This window comes from Gasterosteus aculeatus, chromosome 7, assembly GCF_964276395.1.
Source record: "Gasterosteus aculeatus chromosome 7, fGasAcu3.hap1.1, whole genome shotgun sequence".
Classification (NCBI taxonomy): Eukaryota; Metazoa; Chordata; class Actinopteri; order Perciformes; family Gasterosteidae; genus Gasterosteus; species Gasterosteus aculeatus.
Window position 1 is genome coordinate 11864249 of NC_135694.1, and position 21410 is coordinate 11885658.

Sequence of the window (21410 nt, forward strand, 5' to 3'; positions counted from 1 at the left end):
TCTGTAGTCGTGCTGTAGTGTGTTAATGAAGTGAGCAGGAAACACCTTTAAAAGAAAGATGACTTAAAAAAACAACATCCAAGGAGTTTCAGAAATCCTTAAATTAATTTAATCAGTAATATTTACATAACAGGACCCATTGAACAAACTGCAAAGGGGATATAACATGATTCAAAGAAATACATTTGAAATGTACTCCGATTCTCGTCTTCCCTTGTGAATGACAAAAAGATCCTGTGACACATTTCATGTGTATTTATTAAAAAAAAAAAGCCAGCTATATTATGACATGAAACCCCTCAACCTACAGCTTCCTACATTAATGAACGAGTACATTAAAAATGAACGGTGCTCCTCGGGGAGCCTTGCTGCAGAGCCAGACGGAATCCTAAAGCTGGAGATCCAATGGAGAAGTGAGAGGAAGGTGTCATGGTTTTAGACAGGCCAACATGTCCAGGAGCTTCAGTCTTCTCCTCCTGGGTTAGCGAGCACAAACCAAAAAAATGCCCAAAGAAAGTACAACAGTCTCTAATTAAAACCAATGGAGCAGAAATACACAATTTATACCAAGAAAGTCCAGACCACCATTACCTTTTTTAAAAAACTAAGATTTTACACTACATAAAATACTTGTATTTTTTACAACAATAGAGCTTTAGACAGTAAAATACGTTTTGATTGAGGTAATTACATCGTGGTTCTTGTACAAAGTAAAAAATAATAAAAATAGTTTTTATCTGTTATTCCCAAAAAACACAGCCACCCGACCAATACACATATTTTAACGCTGTCGTCACTTCTTATTTGTCTCCTTCGTTCCACCTACAAACCCTAATGAGATGAGACCTTTGATAGAAGTCAAACAGTTTAAGAGTGTCCATGTGGTAGAACCTGGGAATAAGGCTTCACTCTGATCTACACTGACTGATCCGCTGACTCATGTTTGAGATTTGGAGCAGCCAAAGTCCCTTTCCCCTGGAAAACGAAACTTCAAGACCTCAGTTAATTCAGACCGTTTTCTGTGGTTCCATTTCGTTACAGTTGCCATGGCAATGGCGTTGGGGACATCAGCTGGCCAAGGCTCAGATTTATCTGGAGGGTATGGAAGGAGACTGGGTTGGGTTTACGGTCAAAGAAAAAAAAATACTTTGTAGTCTCTGGCCATCTTTTGTGGAAATTGAAGAGCGTAATGTTGTTCTGGAACGTAACGTCCACACTGGAAAGTTGTTTGACAATCCAGCCGTCACAGAATAGAAGAAGTGGTATTCTTTAAACATGGGGCTGGATGCTAGGGCCAAAATTTGTGATCACAACACATATTAAATAATAGCAATGCCCAATTTACAGTTATAAGAGCGGATTGGCCGTGCCGGCCAACGTCCTGTGCTCACTATTGGCTTTAGAATGATTAAAAAATGCGGCTAAAGTTTGGTTGTCGGACTTACTTGATTCATTTTACTCCAAACAATGAATCCACCTTATTTTAGGGCTGCAACATTAGCAAAGGATTAGCCTGGCTGTGAATTAATAACCGCAGATGGTTAATGAGAGTAGTTGTTGTGACGTCAACCATTGGCTTGTGGTGTGCCGTTTAGGAGCCTTGAGCACGGCTTTTTTGCCGTCATTATCTTGTTTTTAAAGATCTGCCAATAAAGAAAAGGTATCCCAAATGTAAATGTACAAAACTTTATCTATCCTATCTGGCGGCGGGGCCGACATCGAGCAAAGTAGCAAGAGCATCAAGAAGGGGGGGGGTCCCTTGCTACAATGTGGTCTGCTCCTGAGCCACGAAGCCCAGGGTTTAAAGGGAATAAACAGAGTGAAAGGTGACCACCAGCTTCCTTCCACATACCCTTAATCATCAGCATGGCATCCTCCCCAATCAGAGGACACGAGGCTTTCTGCTCCAGAACCTGAACCCCAGAGCAGTCAATCTCAAACATGACTCGGGACAGATAGGAGTCAAGGCACAAATCAGGACATAACCTTTTGAATTGTGACTTATTGCTTATTCACAATTGAACCTAGTCAAAATTGTACGTTTAATACATTATCTCCACTAGCCTCCTTACTAACAGTCAGAATTCTCTTTCCCTGCTAGGCCGCATAAAGACGTAAAGTGGGACGAAAATGTAGAGAAGGTTCAGAGGCCAAGCTCCCTCTACGACATCACAAAAAGGGGAGGTGACTACACCTCCGAAAGAGCGCTTCAACGATGGCAGAACCCAGACCTCCTTGGGTATTGTGATCGTATATTCATTTGTAAAGGTTTTATTTTAATTTTTTTATGCATGTTGTACAGTGTTCTCTCCCTGTTTTTATTTTAATGTCAATATTCAGAGGCGTTTCCCTCGGGTCTGCTGCATTGTTAAAGCTCCGCTGCAACCTGGAGCTCCCTTTAATAGCCATCCATTTGTTTTATAAGTTTATGACAATAAAGTATCGCACTCAAATCCTCAATTTACAGTACTCCTGTGATCAAGCCCGAGTCATGTTTTGCTCCAGTTCATTTAGTTTGTATGTCAGCAGGATTACATAAACTACTGGCCAGATTTTCATGAAACTAGCCCACTAAAATCGGGGGAATCCCAAATTAACAGGCAGATGAAAACATACATTTTCAAATGAACCAAAATGGGAGCCCTTGGAGATAACAGCAAAAACCTCTCATCAGGTAATTAGATTGTTTTCCCCCTACATTCCCTTTAACCACACACACCAGCTCGACAACAGCACCAAAACCCAAAGAGAGAAATTGGAGAAGAATGGGCCTTTTGGACAGGATGGTCTCTTCAGGGAATTCACCAAAAAGGTTACATGAATAAATGGAGTTAAGTCATAACGAAGTGACAAGTCACACTTCTCACTAGGTGCTTTGTCTGTGCAGACCAAACAGCCAATTTGCTACACGCGAACTGTAATCTCCAAAGTCCAGAGTCCAAAACCATGAGTAGTCAGACGACCAAGCAGCAATCAGATAATTGGCAAAAAAAGTTGTATTTACCAACTAAACGGTCTTTTCTGATGTAAACAACCTGATATAGCATATAGTATAGTATCCAGATGAAACACTTGGGGGGGGGCAGGGAGGGGACAATTTGCATACAAAGCCAATACCTGTCCAAAAGGCAGAGGGGCTCAGGGGGGGTCATGCAGAAACAGTCTGTTTGAGGCGGAGTGAGAGCTAGCTGGTTAAACCTGTGTGCTGCTGCATGGTGAGGCTAGCATGGACCTGGGTTTCTCTCTCTGTCGGGTCGACTGCGTTCAATGACAACATAGAAGCAGGATCGGAGGCCAGCACCACTTCATGTCCCTGGAGTATCTTAAGCACCTTAAATATATTTCAAACCACGTCAAAGTTGCATTCATAAAAGGAAAATAGCCAATTCATTCCAACCAAACTCCATTGTGCGTTAACTCTGTGGGTCATATACTTTGGGTGCAAGGGAAATACTGCTTAGTTGAGTTTAGCTGACGGCGCCTGCATAACATCCAAATGTGCCCTATTTTTCATCCCCAGGGGGAGCAGCAACAAAATCCACATCAATCCATACAAAATATGTCAGATTCCATATATATATATATACTTAGCCTCCAACACCGCTGTCCAATTCCCCGAGGGAGAGGGCGACACTCGGTCAGTACAGATAGCAACAAGTGGGAGGAGTGACATATGTACAACATCTGGATCAGCACTTTGTTCCGTGTCAGCTAGCTGAGTTTTGGTGTCAGACTATGAAACGTTTTTGTCATGGCACTCCATTTTAACACCCGTTCTTTATGTAAATACTCCTACGTTTGCTTGGGAAATAGCTAGTAAGCATACCTCGAGTTTAAATGGTTATCATCTGTAAAAACTTTGTTGTTTCTTGTTCTCATCTTGGCCACAAGAGGCTGATGTGTACCAGCTCTTCTAAATGGGACCTAAAAGCCCAGGTGAGTTTTAATGTCTGCAACTGACGTTTTCACAGATGAAAAATTATGTCTTTTCTCCCACCTGTCCTGGAGTCAGAAACACAGGAAACTCCTTTTCTCTCTTGCTTCTCAAGGCTTTCGTACAAATCAAGAGTGCGACAACGCATATGTGAACACGCACACACACACCCATTGTGTGTCCAGTATGTTCGAGCCCTTTGACTGAAAGCCAGGGAATGTCTTTAAGGCTTTCCTGTGTGTGTGTGTATGTGTGTGTGTGTGTGTGTGTGTGTGTGTGTGTGTGGGGGTTTAGAAAAGTCTCTAGGCAAGGCTGTACTGTGGCATATTGCATAAATCACCATCATCACCACTATGATGTTAGAATTACCCATCAAATCTAAAATTGTGTTAGCATTCTTTGTTAGGACAGTGAGGACTGCAACACTAAGTCCTTCCCTGCGTGTGTGAGACGCTGACAGAACTCAGGGTGAAGGGGAACATTAAGTGCAAGTCAATCGGTATGTCTGAGTGTGGGGGGTTGTGTGTGTGTGTGTGTGTGTGTGTGTGAGGGTTGAGACAGCCCTCAGAGGGGAGTGTGTAGCTCTGTGTATGGCTGTGGCGGCGTTGAGGAGGTGGAGGAGGTGGTGTTGGGCGTGTTTGCCAGACGGGACGAGGAGGAGTCGGACTGCTGAAGCTCCTCCAGCTTCTTCAAGTACTCGTCTCTGAGGGCCAACAGTTCCATGTAGCGCTGCTCCACCGGACTCTGCTGCTGCAACACACACACACACACACACACACACACAAATGCTTACTAATGCACGCCAAACTACGATCTGAGTGATTGTCTTTCACTGATTCTCCTGTTATTAAAATCTGTACCGATCATCACTAAGTCTACCTGCTGCTACACAAACAGCAGCATTCTGCACAGGAATCCTCTGCTTTTTGGTCACATGTTAAAGATGATAAACTGCTGCGGGTTCCTCTCACTTGTGAAGAGAGTTCTCAGCATCTTCCGGAGGAACATGGAGCCACACTTTTGTCTGTCCTGATAAGTGTCTCACCGTACTGTCGGAGTCTGTTTGCTACGGTGCCGTCTCCGAGGGGATTTAGCCCTGCAGCTTCTAAAGTACTGTTTACTCCGCACCGAATCAATACTCATGTAGGACCGTTTTCTGAAATACTCCAACTGTATTGCGGAACCCGTTCTCACTATGCCCCAACACTTCAGTTGAGACTGACCTATTGCAGCATATCACATGACTGTGATGTGCCAAATCAGTTCCACAAACCAGACATAAATGCACAGACTCCGCGTAGGCCCTACCTGCTGTCGAATGCGCGGGTTCCAGCGGATGTAGTACGTCACCCACAGCTCCAGGTGGCGCATGCTGGCGACGGGGTACAGCACCCTGCCGGACTCAGGGGTGTAGAAGGGGTTCAAGTAGATCTCCATCCTGCTGTTCACCAGAGACCACAGGGATACCGTCTTCGACCTCACCTCCTGCTCAACAGAAAGAGGGCATGGTTGTGAGACGCCGCCTGAGGAAAAGTGAGAGTTTTCCGAGGGCGCTCGTTTCCCCGTCTTACGTGCTGGTCTCGTGCGCTCTCGCAGTTGTAGAGAAAAGTCCCGAAGCAGCAGCTGTAGAGGTGGTCCAGGATGGTCAGTAGGAGGCGCTCATTGAACTCAAAGGCTGTAGGAAACTGAGAGCAGAAGTAGTGCAAAGTTACCAATTCCGCCACAAAAAGAAATTTAGTTTAAGTTTAAGTTTAAAAAAAGAATTGTTATAATCCAAAACCTTTTTTCACAGTGCAGATTTACTTTTTTCTGCAGTTTTCTCAATTTCTGTGACTTTTGCTTGCAGATCAAAACAAACCAGCCAATAAAAGGTCGCCAATAAATACATTCCATTCTCTAAATACGTCAAACACCAATATGGATTTTGAGCCATTAGATCATTGCAATTGGCTGGTGTTATTCTATGAAAGTTATACATACATTATGTTTAGTTTAGGGTTTTAGATCTAATGTGAAATGATCCCCAGCAGTGGAAGCATTGAGCTCACCGTCTGTTCTTGAGATCCAACGAGCCTCAGAGGTGGAATACGCTGACCATTAAGCCTTGCATTAAAGGCCATGAGTAACATATTTTATAAACCTGCTATTCTGATCTTCGAATGTGTTGAGGTGGTGGCTCCCATGATGCCGCAGTCATGGATTGCTGACTGCCGTTTCATTCGTGAGTGAAAACATTAGTTTAGAGCTTTTCAATTGTTTTTGTCTTTGCAGTAAGAACCAGCGGTCAAAAGCATGCTGAGACTTGGTCGGGCAGTGCTATGAAACTGTGTATGAGACATGGACGAGGCCATCGCGAAGTCGTTGGTTTGTAAACTGCAGTCACAAAGCATTGAGCTCAGCGTGTCGTCACATAATGTGTATGTGATTGGTTGAGGGGTTTTTGATCAGTAAAATCTCTGATTTATATATTTATAAATAGTCCGTGCAACCCAGAACCTCTTTGCGCTGGTTGCTAGGGCTGATGGGATTGAAATAGTCTTTTCGGGGGCTTGTGTGTGATTTGATTTAATTGAATTAAACCTGAGCTAGTGCCTCTAGCACTAGATGTGAAGGTCTGACTAATGTAGACGGTCCCACATGAGTGCAGCTGGCTGACTTGCAAGTGACATACCTGTTTAGTCATCTGCCACACGCAGTCGATGAACTGTACAAAGATGGGTGACCTGTCCTGATCTGCGTGGTTCTTGTCGCCGTGGCCTATCCTCTAGACACACACACACACACACACACACACAATTAACAGGGACCTTTTCCAGTTTCCAGGGGCATTTCTATCCAAATGTTGCTTTAGAAATATCTGAAAGCGGATTCCTACTTTGAAAAATATTTAAGAGTTACTTACGGAGGCAAACTTGTGCCCAAAGCTGATCCATTCCTTCTCAATCAGCACCTGAAACGACAGCCATCACAATGTATCCGTTCTTTGCTGCACGGCTGACATCCAATTACGAGTAGGCACAGCGAAAGCCTCCACGCGGCTGATATTATAGCTTACTGTGCTGCTCACAAACGTTTCCTGATGTTCACTGACCTGGAACCCTCGCAGCGTGCGGTAGTGACTGTCCAGCATCAGCATGGCCAGAGAGGTGAGCTGGGCGGTCCGGTCCCAGCCGTCGCTGCAGTGCACCACCACTGAGTTCCCGCTGGACACCTTGTCTGCTACCTGGATGGCCCCCGACAACACCAGCTGCGCGTGCGCACACACACACACACACACACACACACACACACACACTTACTTCAGACCAGAAGCTATAAAGTCATACCAGAAGAAATGATGACATTTGGAATATTTTCCCCTTCACCTTGACGTGTTCGAGCCAGTGTGTCGACTCAAGACTGGACAGCCAATGAGACTCCTCCACGTTGGGGTAGACGATGTCTTTGAGTTTCTTCAGGGACTCCCTCATGACGTGGATGTTTTGGATGTCCAGGAAGACGAGTTCTGCGTTCTGGTACTCGTCGCCCTCGTAGCCTCCTCCTGTGGCCTGGAGGTGGGGTTTCATATTTATTTTCACAATGTTTTTATTTTTTTTACGATTAACATTTTGGTACTATACTATGACACAATATTTTTTGAAAGATAGTCCCCTCTCTGACCTTGTTGGCAACGGCGTTGACGCTGGGCCGTGCGTCGTAGATGGTGAGTTTCTCGGTGTTGTTGGCCTCCCGGATCATGTCCAGGTAGCGCTCGTCGTCCTTGTTCCTTTTCCCCGACATGCCTACCAGAGGCTGACTGCAGCGGGCGATCACCGCCTGGTTCTCCCTGTGGATCCATGACAGCACCTGAGGCACAGACAGGGGTCAGTGCTGCGTCCCTCAGGCTGACCACGCTAAACTATCTAAATCACATAATGTCTAACTCGCGGCAATCCGGCCCGCCGGGGCGTCCGGTGCGGACCGCCAACGGAGTCTGGACGGCCCGCCGCCGAACCAGTGCAGCCCGCCGGATGACTTTTGTTATTATGAGAATTACAGAGCGGTGCTCAGCAGTCACTTCTGCTCCTTTTATATCGATTCGCCCCCCCACCGTCGGGCGTGACGTTTACTCCTCACCTCAGAGCACACTGTTGGAGCTACTTGCCGTACGTGTATAAAGATTGAATCAGGATTTTAACATTTCACAGGAATTATTAACCCACACCAAATTTAACAAGGTAAAACCCCACAACACAACAGTTGTACTTTATTGAAATTACCCCGCTGAACTGCATGCTGGGTACAGCTTGCCCACTATCACAGCAAGAAGAAACACTGAAAAAGGAAATGCAGGAGGAACAACGAGAGACCAGAGATGCAACAACACAACTTGTGCCCAAGGGAGGAGCTGTGTCTGTTTGGAGGGTTTTTGTTTCTGGAAAATCTGACATAAGTCCGATCAGAAAACGATTCATTGCAAGGCTGGTCGAGCTGCTGGTATTGCCTATGGTGGCAACACAGCAGCAACAACAGCTAACACGCTAACTCACTGGCCGGCGGTCCTTTCAGCATCAATGAATGTTTACTCGGAAAAAAATACAGTGATATACAGAATCTTACAGAGTACCGTAATGTTTTGGCCATACCGCCCAGCCCTTACTCAATATACAATGTAAATGTCATGATAAACAGAAGGCTTCAATCAGACTATTTACCAATACTACATCCAGCAATCAGTAATCACAGGACCTTTAAAACTAAAAGAAGCAAGATGCCAAATGGGGAGCGTTTCAATTGGCTCTCTTGGCTGTCAACATGGCGACACCGAACTGGCCTCTCACGGCGCTAACAGGGCTAACAACGCTTCAACAGCCAAAGAGCTGACAGAGCTAAACGACTGAAAGAAAGCCTGACGAGCCACAGGCATTTCCACATACCACCACTTTTACCCTTTTATTTCAATGTTCCGAACCAAAATTGTTTTAAACTGATCTCTGCAGAGCAAATATTTGCTCGCCATGGCTACTTTGGTGAAAGCTTGGCGTTGTGCTCACCGGGATGCGTCCTCTTGACCTGAAGGCAGCCACTCTCCTCAGGTCCTCATCTTTGCTTTTCACTGGCACCGCCAAGATGGTGGGGTACGTGTCGCACACCTCGTAGTTGTTATTGATGAACGTGACACGCCACTTGCTGTTAGGTAAGCCCTGTGAAAGACAACCACCGCCATCGGTTACTCACTGAAACTCACTGAAACTCAAAGAATTATTCAAACTTTTCCTTTAACTTCTAGTGACACAATGACACCAGGAAATGATGTCCAGCTGTAGCAATGAGAGCATGAGAGTATACTCTGTGCTTCAGCTCCTCCTTACCTGCCGTCTGAACTCGTCCATGGGCTTGTAGATGTTCCAGCCGTTCTCCCCGTACTTCTCCTGACTCATATATGCGAACAGCGGCTGGACGGAGGGAGAGAAGGAGACTTATCAGTGAGCCGTAGAGACAACAGGTGGGCTTTAAAGAGCCACCTTGTCATGTGCTATAAACTGGCTGTAATGTGAGACGTTCAGACAACGACTCTTGAAAGGCTCGGACTGATTTATAGCAGACAACATTATGGAACCCCACAAAGAAATCACACCTCCTTAATTACTTTCCACTTGTTCTGTTCCGTTTGTTATTGTGTCAAAACAACATGCTCATAGAGAAATCAGGTCCTGCAATATCACACATGGGGAAGATCTACTTCCTGGTACTATTCAGACCTCCAGCTACTTTTCAAGGAACTCGGTGGTTCCGTTGGCTCATTATTGATGGTGTTTCCATGGCGCCCTGAGGTTGACCGCACTTTGCAGTTCAGTGTGCCTGCTTGTTCATATAAAAATAAATAAACCTGCAAAGGAGGAAACTGAAACTATAGAGCGGCTGTATCCACAGCTTATCATCAGAGGAGCTCGTGCTTGAGAACAGATAGATTGTGGAAGCTGGGCAGGCGTTCCTTGGGGTTTGTCCAACCGACATGGATCAAAAGTGAGAAAGCAAGGCTCTTTATTAAGGAGGCCGACGAGTGCGCTGCCCTTACCAGACCGTGTGAGAGAGGGAAGGCGTGTTTGAAGAGCAGCTCAAAGATGTCCCTTCTGCTGTGACCTTCCTGCTTCAAGGCGAACCTCAGGTTCCTCATGTCCTGCTCGCATCAATACACGACAGCTTGTAACCAGTCCGGAACTAAATATCCATTAACTTTATTTCAATAAATACAAATAATAATAACAACATCTAATTACACACACACACATATTATATATTATATCTATATAAATATATAGATATAATATATATGAATGAATGAATCTGGCAAGACCCCCCCCCCCCCCCCCACACCCACCTTGCAGGTGATTTCCAGGCCGTAGGAGTTTTCTCCTCTGCTTGACGCCCCCCCCATCTTCTCCACGCGACAAATGGCACCCAAAGGAACGTCCAGCGCCATCACCACATCCTAGAGTGACCACGTCGTTACAATCACGGACACTCAGAAGCCAGACACAGGCGTGTGACACACACAAAAACAAGGACTCAAGCCAACATCTGCATTAACTATTAAAAGGGTTAAACAGTAGAAAATGTCAATAGTGAATCAAAACACACAAAAATGACTTTGGAGTCAGGAATGTCAGCAACATTTCAAACCGCTTGGCTTGTGCGCTTTATTTAAGCAGGTGTATTCATTTGGACACACATATTTTTCCATTCCAATAAATTCTGATATCCATCTGGCTAAAAGTGCATGTCTTGCATCATGATTCAAAAAGTTATCATAAAAATCAGTGTGGAACAAAAAGGTCTACTAGTACTATTAATACAGGTTATGGGAAAGTAAAGACACACAAACTTATATGTCTCTCAAGATGAATGTTCTCTCAATGAGCTTTGTGTGTTATATTTAGGCAAATTGCCAGTTAAAAAGAATGCCGAATCAGCTATCCGTCCTGTTACCCATGGATCAACACTGGATCTCATTAGTAACAAAATATAAAAAATAAAGGGGGAAAAATAAATTTCTAAAGGGGAGATTCTTTGCTTTCTGAGCTGTTTGTTGCTGAGCTGTAAATGTTTATCATCGACTGATATCTGCAATAAGGATATGTGTGGAAGTCACAAACAGTGTCTTATGAGAAGGTTGGGATTTTTAAATTAATTTCAAAAACACACACACGCAACAGGGTTTGATGGGACTTACAGCCTCGGAGCTCTTGAAGTAGAGTCTGTAGTTGGTGATCAAAACTTTGCCTTTCACAGCTCTGTTGAACGGACAGACGTAGATGATGTCTTTATCTGAAAGCAGATAAATACACACGTCGTTGGGGCTTTTTGCTCCCCCACATTCTCCTCTACCGGCTCTCACAGCGTCCGATTGGCTGAGGACCGCTTCCCTTTGGTTATCTTATATTGTTGGTGAGCAGTGGAAGGGACCAAATGAAGCAGAATAACAGCTGCGGGTTAAACTCTTCTCTTGCCTCTCGGCCCGCAATGTCCAGAGAGCGGCCATCAGGACTAGACTTTCACATTGAATTGAGTAAGAAAATGTGTCCAAACTCTTGGCAGCGGGCCGGCTGTCCCTCTGACTGGTGGTGGACTGCCCTCACACACTTACACACTCTCTGAGCCCCACCAGCTGCTCCCAGGGACTGATGGAGCGCCGTGTACTCACCTATGATTCTCTCCTCCCCCGGCAGCAGAGACACGTCAGCTAACAGCTCCATCTTCAGAGACTCTCTGGACGTCTACAAACACACACACACACACACACACACACACAACTAAACAACAGAGAAAATGGAGGAAACACGTGGATTTGAAGGCCATCCGTGTCACATGTTATTCGGGGGGGTTCTGTACTTTCGGCAGTGACGAGTGTCTGACCCACTGAGACGAGACATCATCAACACAGCCCGTCTCCTTTTTAAGACGTTAAGCTGACGAGCTGTGACACTCAGGAATTAAGCAGCTCAGCAACTGCTCCTCTTCATCCTTATTAGGAACTTCCCTTTCCCCTATTAATTTCATTATTCACTAGTTCATTCTTCACCTGCAGTTCTATTTAGTGTATACAGGGCTTTTTTAATCAAGTGTTTCACAAGCAACACAAGAAATATGTTTTATGCTTCAAATATTTTTTGCATTGACAGCTTTAGGAATGCTTGTTACAATTCTTCCTAAAAAGGACTTGCAGCTTGCAATCGTAATATGAATAACTAGGCTGAGCTTTTTGTAGCTTTTTCTCCCAAAACAGTTCTGACTCTTGTGTGGATGCTCCGAGCCCTTCCAGTGGACATTTTCAGAAACGCTGCTAGCAATTTGACAAGAGAAAAACCATGCAGTATGAACACAATCTTACAAAGCATCAAAACGGCCCAACGATACACTACAAATAGTCATATTTTCAGTAAAAGTGAAATATGACACTGTGCGTGTGAATGTGGTCGGGTGGCAAATAATTGACTGTTTCACAGGCAGACATAGCCAACGGAACCACAGAGACCCACTTACACTGGAGAAGCGATCCGCCATGGGGGTGGGGCTGTAGACGGAGACTGGTGAGGCCATCGCTCAGGGAGGGGGCTTCCACAGGCTGAGGAAGAGACACACACACTTATTCCAACGTAGAGCTCCTTTAACACCATAGTTTCAGTAATGATCCAACAGCGTATATGAGAGACACCAGAACTTTTTCATAGCCTACAGGATGTCAGATAAGACAGAAGTTGTCAGTGACACTGCTGATAGCGTCAGCAAAAAGAGTCCAAGGCAGCAGTTGATTTCTTTTAACCGAAAAAGTGTAAAAGTGTGTAAAAGAACACAATGACAATACGCTATGAATGTGACACTGACCATGAAGGCATCGTCCTGATGCCTTCATGGTCAGTTAAATAACGGGGCGGAATAGAAAGAGAAGAAGCACAGCTCATGCATATGAAGAATCCATACCAAGGCTGATCCTGAAGATTAGACTGTCACTACAGTTACTACAATCACTTATCAAAGGAATTGCTAAGTGTTGCTTTCCAGGCGCAGAGACGCAGCGCTGTCCCAGGTACTGAAGCACATCCAGAGACACGGCGCCTCAAGTCAGACAAGTAGATTACTTCATACGTTCCCGTAGGAGACAGTCTATCTGTGGGATCGTTTGCATAGAAGACCAGATGATAGGAGCATGTGAGCCGTGAGGACTGATTATTGCACACTTTGTAGTTTAGAGTAGTTTCTAAGTTTAGAGTTTAGAGTTTTTGTCTCTGTAAAAAGGAAAAATATTTGAAGTTGTTTGTCGTCTCTCATTAAACAACATCAGCACAGTAAAAGACAAAAGTATCAAAGTTCAGGCTCTATAATGCATGCGTTTACTGCGGGCTCAAGCTCCGTGGCTGTAACAGGGCGCTCTGTGTGATGACACCCGGGAACAGTAGTTATCTTTGTTCCTAGTCAACCGGCCAGGAGAGGCAGGAAAACACCTTCCCTTGCAGCTGGATATCTGACACACAGAGATCTGCTTCTCTCTCACTGACCGAGGGAGTGGGAGAAGCAACGGACACTGAATCGAAGGATCGCTTCCTTCCTCTGAGTGTGTGTGTGTGTGTGTGTGTGTGTGTGTGTGTGTGTGTGTGAGACAGAGAGAGAGAGCGGGCTTGGAACGGTTTACCTTTAAAAGGTCAGGAGATCAGAGCCCATCTATGTTCCCCACACAAGACACTCACAGACTCTCAAATGCACTAAAATAGGGTACTGAAACAACGAACGATCCTAACAGCAATAGAGTAAGTGAATATTAACATTTGTACGAAGATATCATTGGAAAATTACATTTTGACTTTATTCATTCTGAAGTAACTGATCTGAAAACATTTCATCAAATGAACATAGTAAACCCAGATATTTAAACAGTATAGAGGGGACTTTCGGTGGGTGCTTCAACTTAGAAATAATTCACTTACTAATTATTGGTTTATTGCAAATGTGATAAATCAGTGGAGCTGCACCTTTTAAAGATGCACCACCATTTAGTAATTTATAGCTCATCATCTCTGCGGCACGCTAACAGAGGGCCGCGGACCCTTGGGGGCCAATCACCACCCCCAGCATGTCCACTGTGGAGCTCCTTATCCGACGTGTGATACTGCAGTATGGATCATGAATAATGAACAAAGCAGCCCTCTTCTTATATTGAGTTACTGCATGTAAACGTACACACGAGCTGTGGAAAGGTAAGGTGAGTAACAGGTGTTCAATGTACTGGGGGCAGCGACAGCTCATCTCCATGCGGCCCTGGATCTCAGCTGTCGCTCAGCCGTCGTCATGGAAACACCTCGAGACCAAAGGCTCATCGTCAAAAAGGACCAGAAACCCGTGTCATTAAGTGAAAGCAGTTCAGGCTTAGCTCGACATTTCTTGTACAATGAAGATGGCGCACATCTAACGTGGGAACACGGTGAGCTACACTGCCAGACGCCAACCGCCGCTTCTGTAAACTTATTGCAGAGATGCATTAAACCTGCATTCAACAAATAGTCCACGTGAGAGAAAAAAAAAAACTGTCCCCATGTTCAATTGTAGAGGAAACACTGATGTCTCTTATTTGACGTGACTGGAGTTTCATACTAGAGTGAAGACAGGTCACAGATTAAATTTGATAGGTTTTCTGATTCACTCTCTGCTTCAAAAATATAAATTATAGGTTTCAACAACAAAGTTTTTGTGATCCCTTAAGCACTCCAATAATTTCAATTATGGATGAAGTTAGTCAGAAACAGCAGGAGACAGGAAATACTTTTTACATCCTTTCTCACTTCCATTCAGTCATGTGAAGATAATAGTTCACAAGTCTCGATTTTTCGATATCTCTCGATTCTCTCTAGAACGATTCGGTCTCGATTCAGAAAAGTTAATAATCGTAATTAAAAAAAAAAGTCTGTCTCGCGCGAGATATTTGCTCGCTCGCGAAGCGTGAACTTCCTCGCTCGCGAGGTTAGTATCTGCTCGCGCTCAAAGGTGTTTTCTACGCGCTCGCTGTTTTTCTTTTTGACAGTAAGGGGGCGGAGCCAGTCACCATGGTCTCTACACCTGATTGGTTACAAACCCCGTCTTTGGATTGGCTGGAGTGATGCATTCACACAACTATAGAAGCCCATTTCCGCACTAATGTAAGGGAATTTTGAGATAAAACGATGTCAAAACACAAACGCCCCCCTTCGGCAATCGTAGTGGACCGTAGATGACAACCAGCTATAACCTTCATTTACCATCATTACCAGCACATTAAGAGCAATGCGTCCAGCTCGCAGACCGGTCCGTCAGTCTGTATCTGAATATCTTGCCAACTTTACCGAATATGGAGGAGCCTGCGCACTTACCTCATTATTTTGATTTTCCAAAAAGTCGATCCGTATTGAAAGTTGGCAAGATATTCACAGATTTTGACTTTATTCCGGTATTTTACAAATACGGACCGATCTGAGACTAACAGCAGCTTTTTCTTCATCTAAAAGAAAAGTGAATCTGTTTAATATTTTTTTTACATAGGCTACTTTCATATTTCATATCATACTTTCATGTTGAAATGCAAGCTGCATTGGTTCTTGCATTGTTGATAGAAAATCATATTTGTGACAAAGTTTTTTTTTTCTCTTATAAAAAAATGAGAGAAGGTAATTCATCTGTTTTTCTTTAGGTAGTAGGAAGTGATTAGCAACCTCTGAGCAGCAAACTCAGATTTGAGAAAATTTAGAAAATCAAAAATGCATCGATAATCGTTTTATCGGTTTAGAATCGAATCGTTGACCTCTGAATCGGAATCTAATTGAATCGTGAGGTGCCAAGAGATTCCCACCCCTATTAATTCTATTGTTACTCATGCTCCGGGATTCATTTAAGTATGGCGCCACAATCAGAATTTTAAAACAGACATTAATAATGAATAAGGCAAGACGAACGCACTCTGCCGGCAGACATCTGTGGTTATAACCAGGAGACACAACACAGTAGAAATACAGAACGTGGTTTGTCAGATAGGTTGCGATCCACCGATCCAGCTGTGATTACCAGCCGTCATCTTCAGAAACAAAAACGTTTCTTCACATTGCACAGCTAAGGAAAGGACGTCTAGTGTCTCCTAAAACAGGTTTCCCTGGTTGTTTCTCTCCTAGCACGGACTAAGACGCATGTGAGGGAAACATGGGAGAACCTTGGGATGCGAGTCAGCGTTGTTCTTTGCTCCACCCGGTCCCTTCACTTCTGTCTGTAAAGAAACAAGACGGCTACAGCACAACCAAGACCGCAACAACAAAAACCAGGATGGCGAAGCCAAAATGATTCCAATGGGTGATGTTCTGGTGATGATATATGACAATATGACTTTGTCATGTTGTTTACGCAGTGGAGAGTAAGGTAGCTCCTCTCCCACTGAGTTGAGTCTCAGAAGTGTTACAAATAAAAATAAAAACAGGTCTCACCAATCACACATGCACATAAACCGTGTAAGTTGCTCGGCCGACGGGTTTCTTAACTAATTTCATGGAGAAAATTATACAAACTGGGACAGTTTGATGACACACAATGGTTCCTAACGTTTCTTCCTTTCTTGTGTGACTTTGGAGCTGGACAAAATAAATAGAGTCGAATCCAAGGAGTGTAACAATCACAATTTCATAAGTTTAGCAATCTGGGTTCTAAACAAGTGCACTCATTCAATCCATTTTTTTAAATGAGGTTATTGTGCTACGCAATGAACTTGAACTGCAGGAGGGGGAGAGTGAGACAAGCCCAGTATGTGAAACCGTGGTGAGTCAGCAGGCAGGAGCTTTAACAGGGAGAAAGTGGAAGAGAAGTGAAACTGAAAATTTGTTTGTAAATCCTGGCATGTGATTAAGAGATATTAGTTCTGCCAAAGACAAATGTAAAATGGAGACAAGCAGACAGATCAAATGTGTGTGATTGATTGTGACAACTAGAAAAGGGGTTGCTGTTGGTTGTGGCTCACAGCAGAGGAAACACAGCTGTGTGGTTGTGATCAGAATAAGAGGTCCTGTCTCCCTCATCATGTGGTGCTTTTTACAGTGCGTTGATCTACAAGCGGTGGACGCTTCCTCATCTGTGACAGCGTGGAGGGCTGCAGGGTGCAGCTTAAAGAGCGAACCAACTACAGCTTCCTGTATTTTAGGTATAAAACATCAGCACTGTCTGCAGCAGGGACTACTAACAAATGTTAAAATCACTTCAAAACTAACGGCAACCTTGTTTTTCCACCTTTTGTCTTAAAAGGGAGAAGCCATGATATATGATACAACTTTTAGTATCTGGTCATTTTACATTTGCCTTTGTTTTGAATCTTTACTGATTTCATTTCTGAATTCAATAATGTTTTGGCTCATTTTAGACTGCATGTTATTACGGCAAAGTTGTTATTGTTAAGTTATATCAAATGAAAGGGGTTTTGCAGAAAAACAAAGCGAGGTATCAAAGATTTTGGTTTTGGCACCATAACTCAAAGCTTCCCACGCAGACACTGAAGTGAGCCGCTTGCTGTTCCATGTTCGAGAAAGCGAGGGGCTCTGAGCTACAGCTCCACCTCTTCTGCCAATCCCCCGCTCTGATACCCAGCAGTACCGATCTCGGTGTGTCTGGTGTATACAAATTACGGGCTTAAATGGACATACTATTAACCAGGAACTTTGCAACCAATGACGAGGCCGAGCCGCCCTCCCTCGCTTTGGTTCACAGCGTCTCCATCACCTTTAGGAACCCTGTGGCGTCCTCAACCGAGCCTGCAGAGAACCAGGTTGCGACCCCGGAAGACCCGCTCTCATGTCCGTTCCTCACCCGGAAAGCAGGTTCTGCTCCGGTGCTCATGTGATCTCCCACCTACACGACTGGCTCCTGTGCCTGCTCTGCAGCTCACCCAGAATGCAGCAGTCCAGCGGCCGGTCCTTCAACCTACCCATATTCTCCCACACTGCACCGCTCCTCCGCAAGCACCACCGGGTGCAGGTTTTGGAAACACCAACTTTAAGCCAAACGCTGACCTAACCTGCCAAAGGAGAAGGAGTTGATGGGTCCTCCTTTGGATTGAATCACCAGCAAAATATAATGTAAACAATAGTCTGCAAACAAGTTAATACCGAGACCGCTAAAGTAGACAGCGCCTTATGTACTGAGGGCGAGATCCACATCTGCAATACATCTGTAGTTGACCTGACCACCCTAAACAGAAGCCGAGCTAGCAGGTGAGTCTGCGCATGCCCACACTAACAGAAACCCCTTTAAAGCTGTTCATGCCCCCCCCCCCCCGCCCTATAATTTACACTAGAATGAGCCCACACACTGGCTCTGTTTTAAACCTGCCCGTGACCCGGTGACCGGTGCCTCTTTAGCTTATGATAAAAAAATCACACTGCAACGACGTTAGACACCTTCACTCCGATGGCACAGATCATACCTGCCAGTACTTGACTTTCTCCACAAGCCGATACTATAACGCGCGAGGAGGGGAAGTTGGACCGGCTGGTTTTAGTGGGGTGAAGAAGTGGTCCTGGTGATCCGGTCTGCTAGCCTCGTTGGCGGGCTAACACACCCGGACAGCGGAGGTTTGCAGTGAGCGCACACAGGTTGGCTCTTCAACTCTTTCCCCCCGTCCGGCGCGCAGCGGGCGTCGCAGCCGGGCACCACTTGGGCACAAACCCGAGCTCACGGAACTGCTAACGAGCGAGGTGGAGAAGAAGAACAAAGCGCTACCAAGAAGAAAAAAAGCCTGGACTGAACTTTTCCAACTTAGCCATTCCAATAGACACAGCTGTGGAGTTGCACCAGGAAATAGCGAAGGCCTAGATTCTACGACAGCTCGTTCCATCCGACATTGAGGCGGTTTCTGATCAACGGGGCGCACAAACCTCCGGCAAACGCCTCCGAAGGACACTCGATAGGGAATAAGTTGTCCTCGCCGTAGCGAAATATCTTAACTTACCCGCAAAGCGCGATTCTCCCGTGGCTGAATGTCGGATCTGTTTCCCTCAAGCCACAGCAGGAACTTGCCCTAACGTCACGTGCCGGGCTGTCATGGCGTGGATTGGCTGGTTGTCAAATCGGAGCTCGCAGGGAATGTTGGGAAACGTAGTTTTCAAAGTGGGTTGCCATATTACCGTATTTTGGAATAGTTTGAAGTCATGTCCGCTGCATGTATGATCTGCAGTTGTAAATCAGACGAAACAAGCAAGACATGATGAATTGCATTGAACAATATTCAGTCTACACATCAATGAGGACAGTTGTAGTTACACCAATAACTGCGTAAAGATATTTTGTCTAGAAAGAGGCACAATATTAAGTGTCATTTTTGTAAAAGAAGGGGGAAATGGTTAATGGTCTTTGATGCTATTTCAACAGGTGTTCAACAAGTTTTGAAAAACGGTGTTGTTGATTGACCATGATCAACTTACTGGAGAGGGAATGTTAGATTATTTAGATTCGGACTTTTATAAAAGCTGCAAATGATTGTGTTAGTGAACAATACTCCCCCAATGACGATTTCATGGTGGTCTTTATTTCTGTAGACTTGAACTGTGAATGGTTGAAGAATATGAGACTAATGTGGTCAAAAGGATGAGGTGAAAAGGTCTCGTTTGAAGTTGGAATCAAAAGGAATAATAGTTATATGGTTTCTAGTGCCTCAATCAATTATATCATATACTCTTAAGTAAATCCTGTCATATTTCCACTGTATTCAGTGTATAACAAATATTCTAGAATCATGTTCAAAATATTCTGTCCACTATTTTTATTATTAAGTGAATTGTAAAATAAAAGGTGGACTTCATATATAAATTATTTGTAGTAGTAATAATATTACTAATTACTAATAATGATGATTTATGTTATATAAGATGATGATAATAATAACATTTTCATTATAAGTGAATTGTAAAGTTATTATAATATATAATATTCAGATGATCTACTGCACTAAAAGTGGACTAAAAGTCCTACCTTCAAAGGTAGGACTTTTTTTTCCTACCACTTTTCCTTCCCCTTTGAAGGCAATGTAGGTAAATGTTTGCTGAGTTTTACTATTATGATGTTTGCGGATTCATGTTACTTAAAGATATATTTTACTGATTGTATTTAATATTGACCCTTTTTAAGTTGACTACTCATCAAAAGTCAGAAAAAGATTTTTTTTCCTGTGAGGAAAGGCAATTTGCTTCTGTAACATTGTGTTTTCAGGTTTGCATTTTCCTTTTTATTATATCCTCTATGGTCCTCCATAGAATACATATGCTGCAAGCAGGATGAATATGGTTACTTTAGCTGGGCATATTATGCGTCTATATAATAATAAAGTGTCATTCCTTTTTATGTTGATTGTGTTATGAGTTTTCATAAACAATAGCAACTTTAGATTATGTGTCAGTAGAGGACAAGTCTTACTGATTTATAACAGGAAAGATAGATAGGCAGCATTCCTTTGTTCTTTTGGAGATCTTAAAGCTGCTTTTTTATTTTAAAACATTTAGTAAATACCTCTTTAGAACAATGTAAGAAGTACTCCATCATAAGACGTTTGCAAATGAGATGTCCTGTGACCCACTTATTATGACATGCAACACTATTTGACTCATGCCAAGATATTCAAGATAAATAATATGCGATGAAACATCAAAAAAAGAGGCGGGCACATAGAGAAATAAACAGGGCATAATCAGTGAGCACATGTTCTGTCTTTGACCCAGGAAGTCCGAGCTCTCCGCTGAGGGGAATCAGGAGAGCACAAATTAGTTTTTGTTTTTAATCAATATGAGGTCTCATCAGCTATGTGGACCGGTGCCGAGTCATTGATTCCAGTAACGGGGACACATCTCTCTGTTAATGCCAAAACATGATGTCCCACATGCTGTTAGAGGGGTCGAAGAGGGAGGTTGTGTTCTTTTAAATGAATTCATTAAGCTATGAATCATACGAAATGTGATATCATACCTTTGTTAATAAAATGAAGAATCACACAACCTATAAGTCAATAGTTGTCATAACTCAAATATGTACAAAAGAAAAACATGAAAGAGTGATTATATGTCTGTGTTTCCGCTGTGTTTCAAAATGAGGTCTTAGCAGCTGTTATCCGTCGAATTCCTACTGAGAGACAAGGAACTCCATTGTGCACAGACGGATTAGAAAATAAGTGGGTTCTGGGTACTGAAACATAAAGGCCCCCCCACTACGTATCAGAGCCAACCTCTTGTATCGCTCAAAACCTTTTTTTTCAGAAGGCCTTTTGTAGGTCACCTTAAACTGGTAACTTAACGCCCCCATGAAACTCCTGTTTTTTGCTGCACGTTCACTATTGAAACCCCTCCCTCTCTTGCGGTGCAACTCAAGCGGATTCCTGGAGCCTGGGGCCCCAATGTGGCTAACAGGTGCATTTTGTAAATGAGACCTATAAATATCCGGGCTGGGTATCTCTGGT

General features: G+C 43.9%; 1 protein-coding gene across 4 annotated transcripts; it reads right to left on the minus strand.

Annotated features, from left to right (window-relative positions):
• Positions 1 to 86: 86 nt before the first annotated feature.
• Positions 87 to 19045, minus strand: mtm1 (myotubularin 1). Of its 4 annotated transcripts, none has more exons than XM_078105737.1 (17): positions 18918 to 19041; positions 17895 to 17984; positions 12458 to 12539; positions 11619 to 11691; positions 11148 to 11242; positions 10296 to 10406; positions 9993 to 10094; positions 9286 to 9369; positions 8968 to 9117; positions 7595 to 7780; positions 7300 to 7482; positions 7026 to 7181; positions 6837 to 6884; positions 6606 to 6698; positions 5506 to 5619; positions 5243 to 5419; positions 87 to 4681 (listed from the first exon to the last, which is right to left on the minus strand). In XM_078105737.1, the coding sequence occupies exons 3-17, from the start codon at positions 12512 to 12514 to the stop codon at positions 4499 to 4501; spliced, it is 1812 nt and encodes a 603-aa protein (XP_077961863.1). In that variant the 5' UTR covers positions 12515 to 12539; positions 17895 to 17984; positions 18918 to 19041; the 3' UTR covers positions 87 to 4498. The 4 variants fall into 4 exon arrangements, with proteins under 4 accessions (XP_077961863.1, XP_040039025.2, XP_040039027.2 ...); XM_040183091.2 differs by having other exon boundaries at positions 87 to 4684; XM_040183093.2 differs by lacking the exon at positions 17895 to 17984 and having other exon boundaries at positions 18918 to 19045.
• Between the last annotated feature and the right edge of the window lie 2365 nt (positions 19046 to 21410).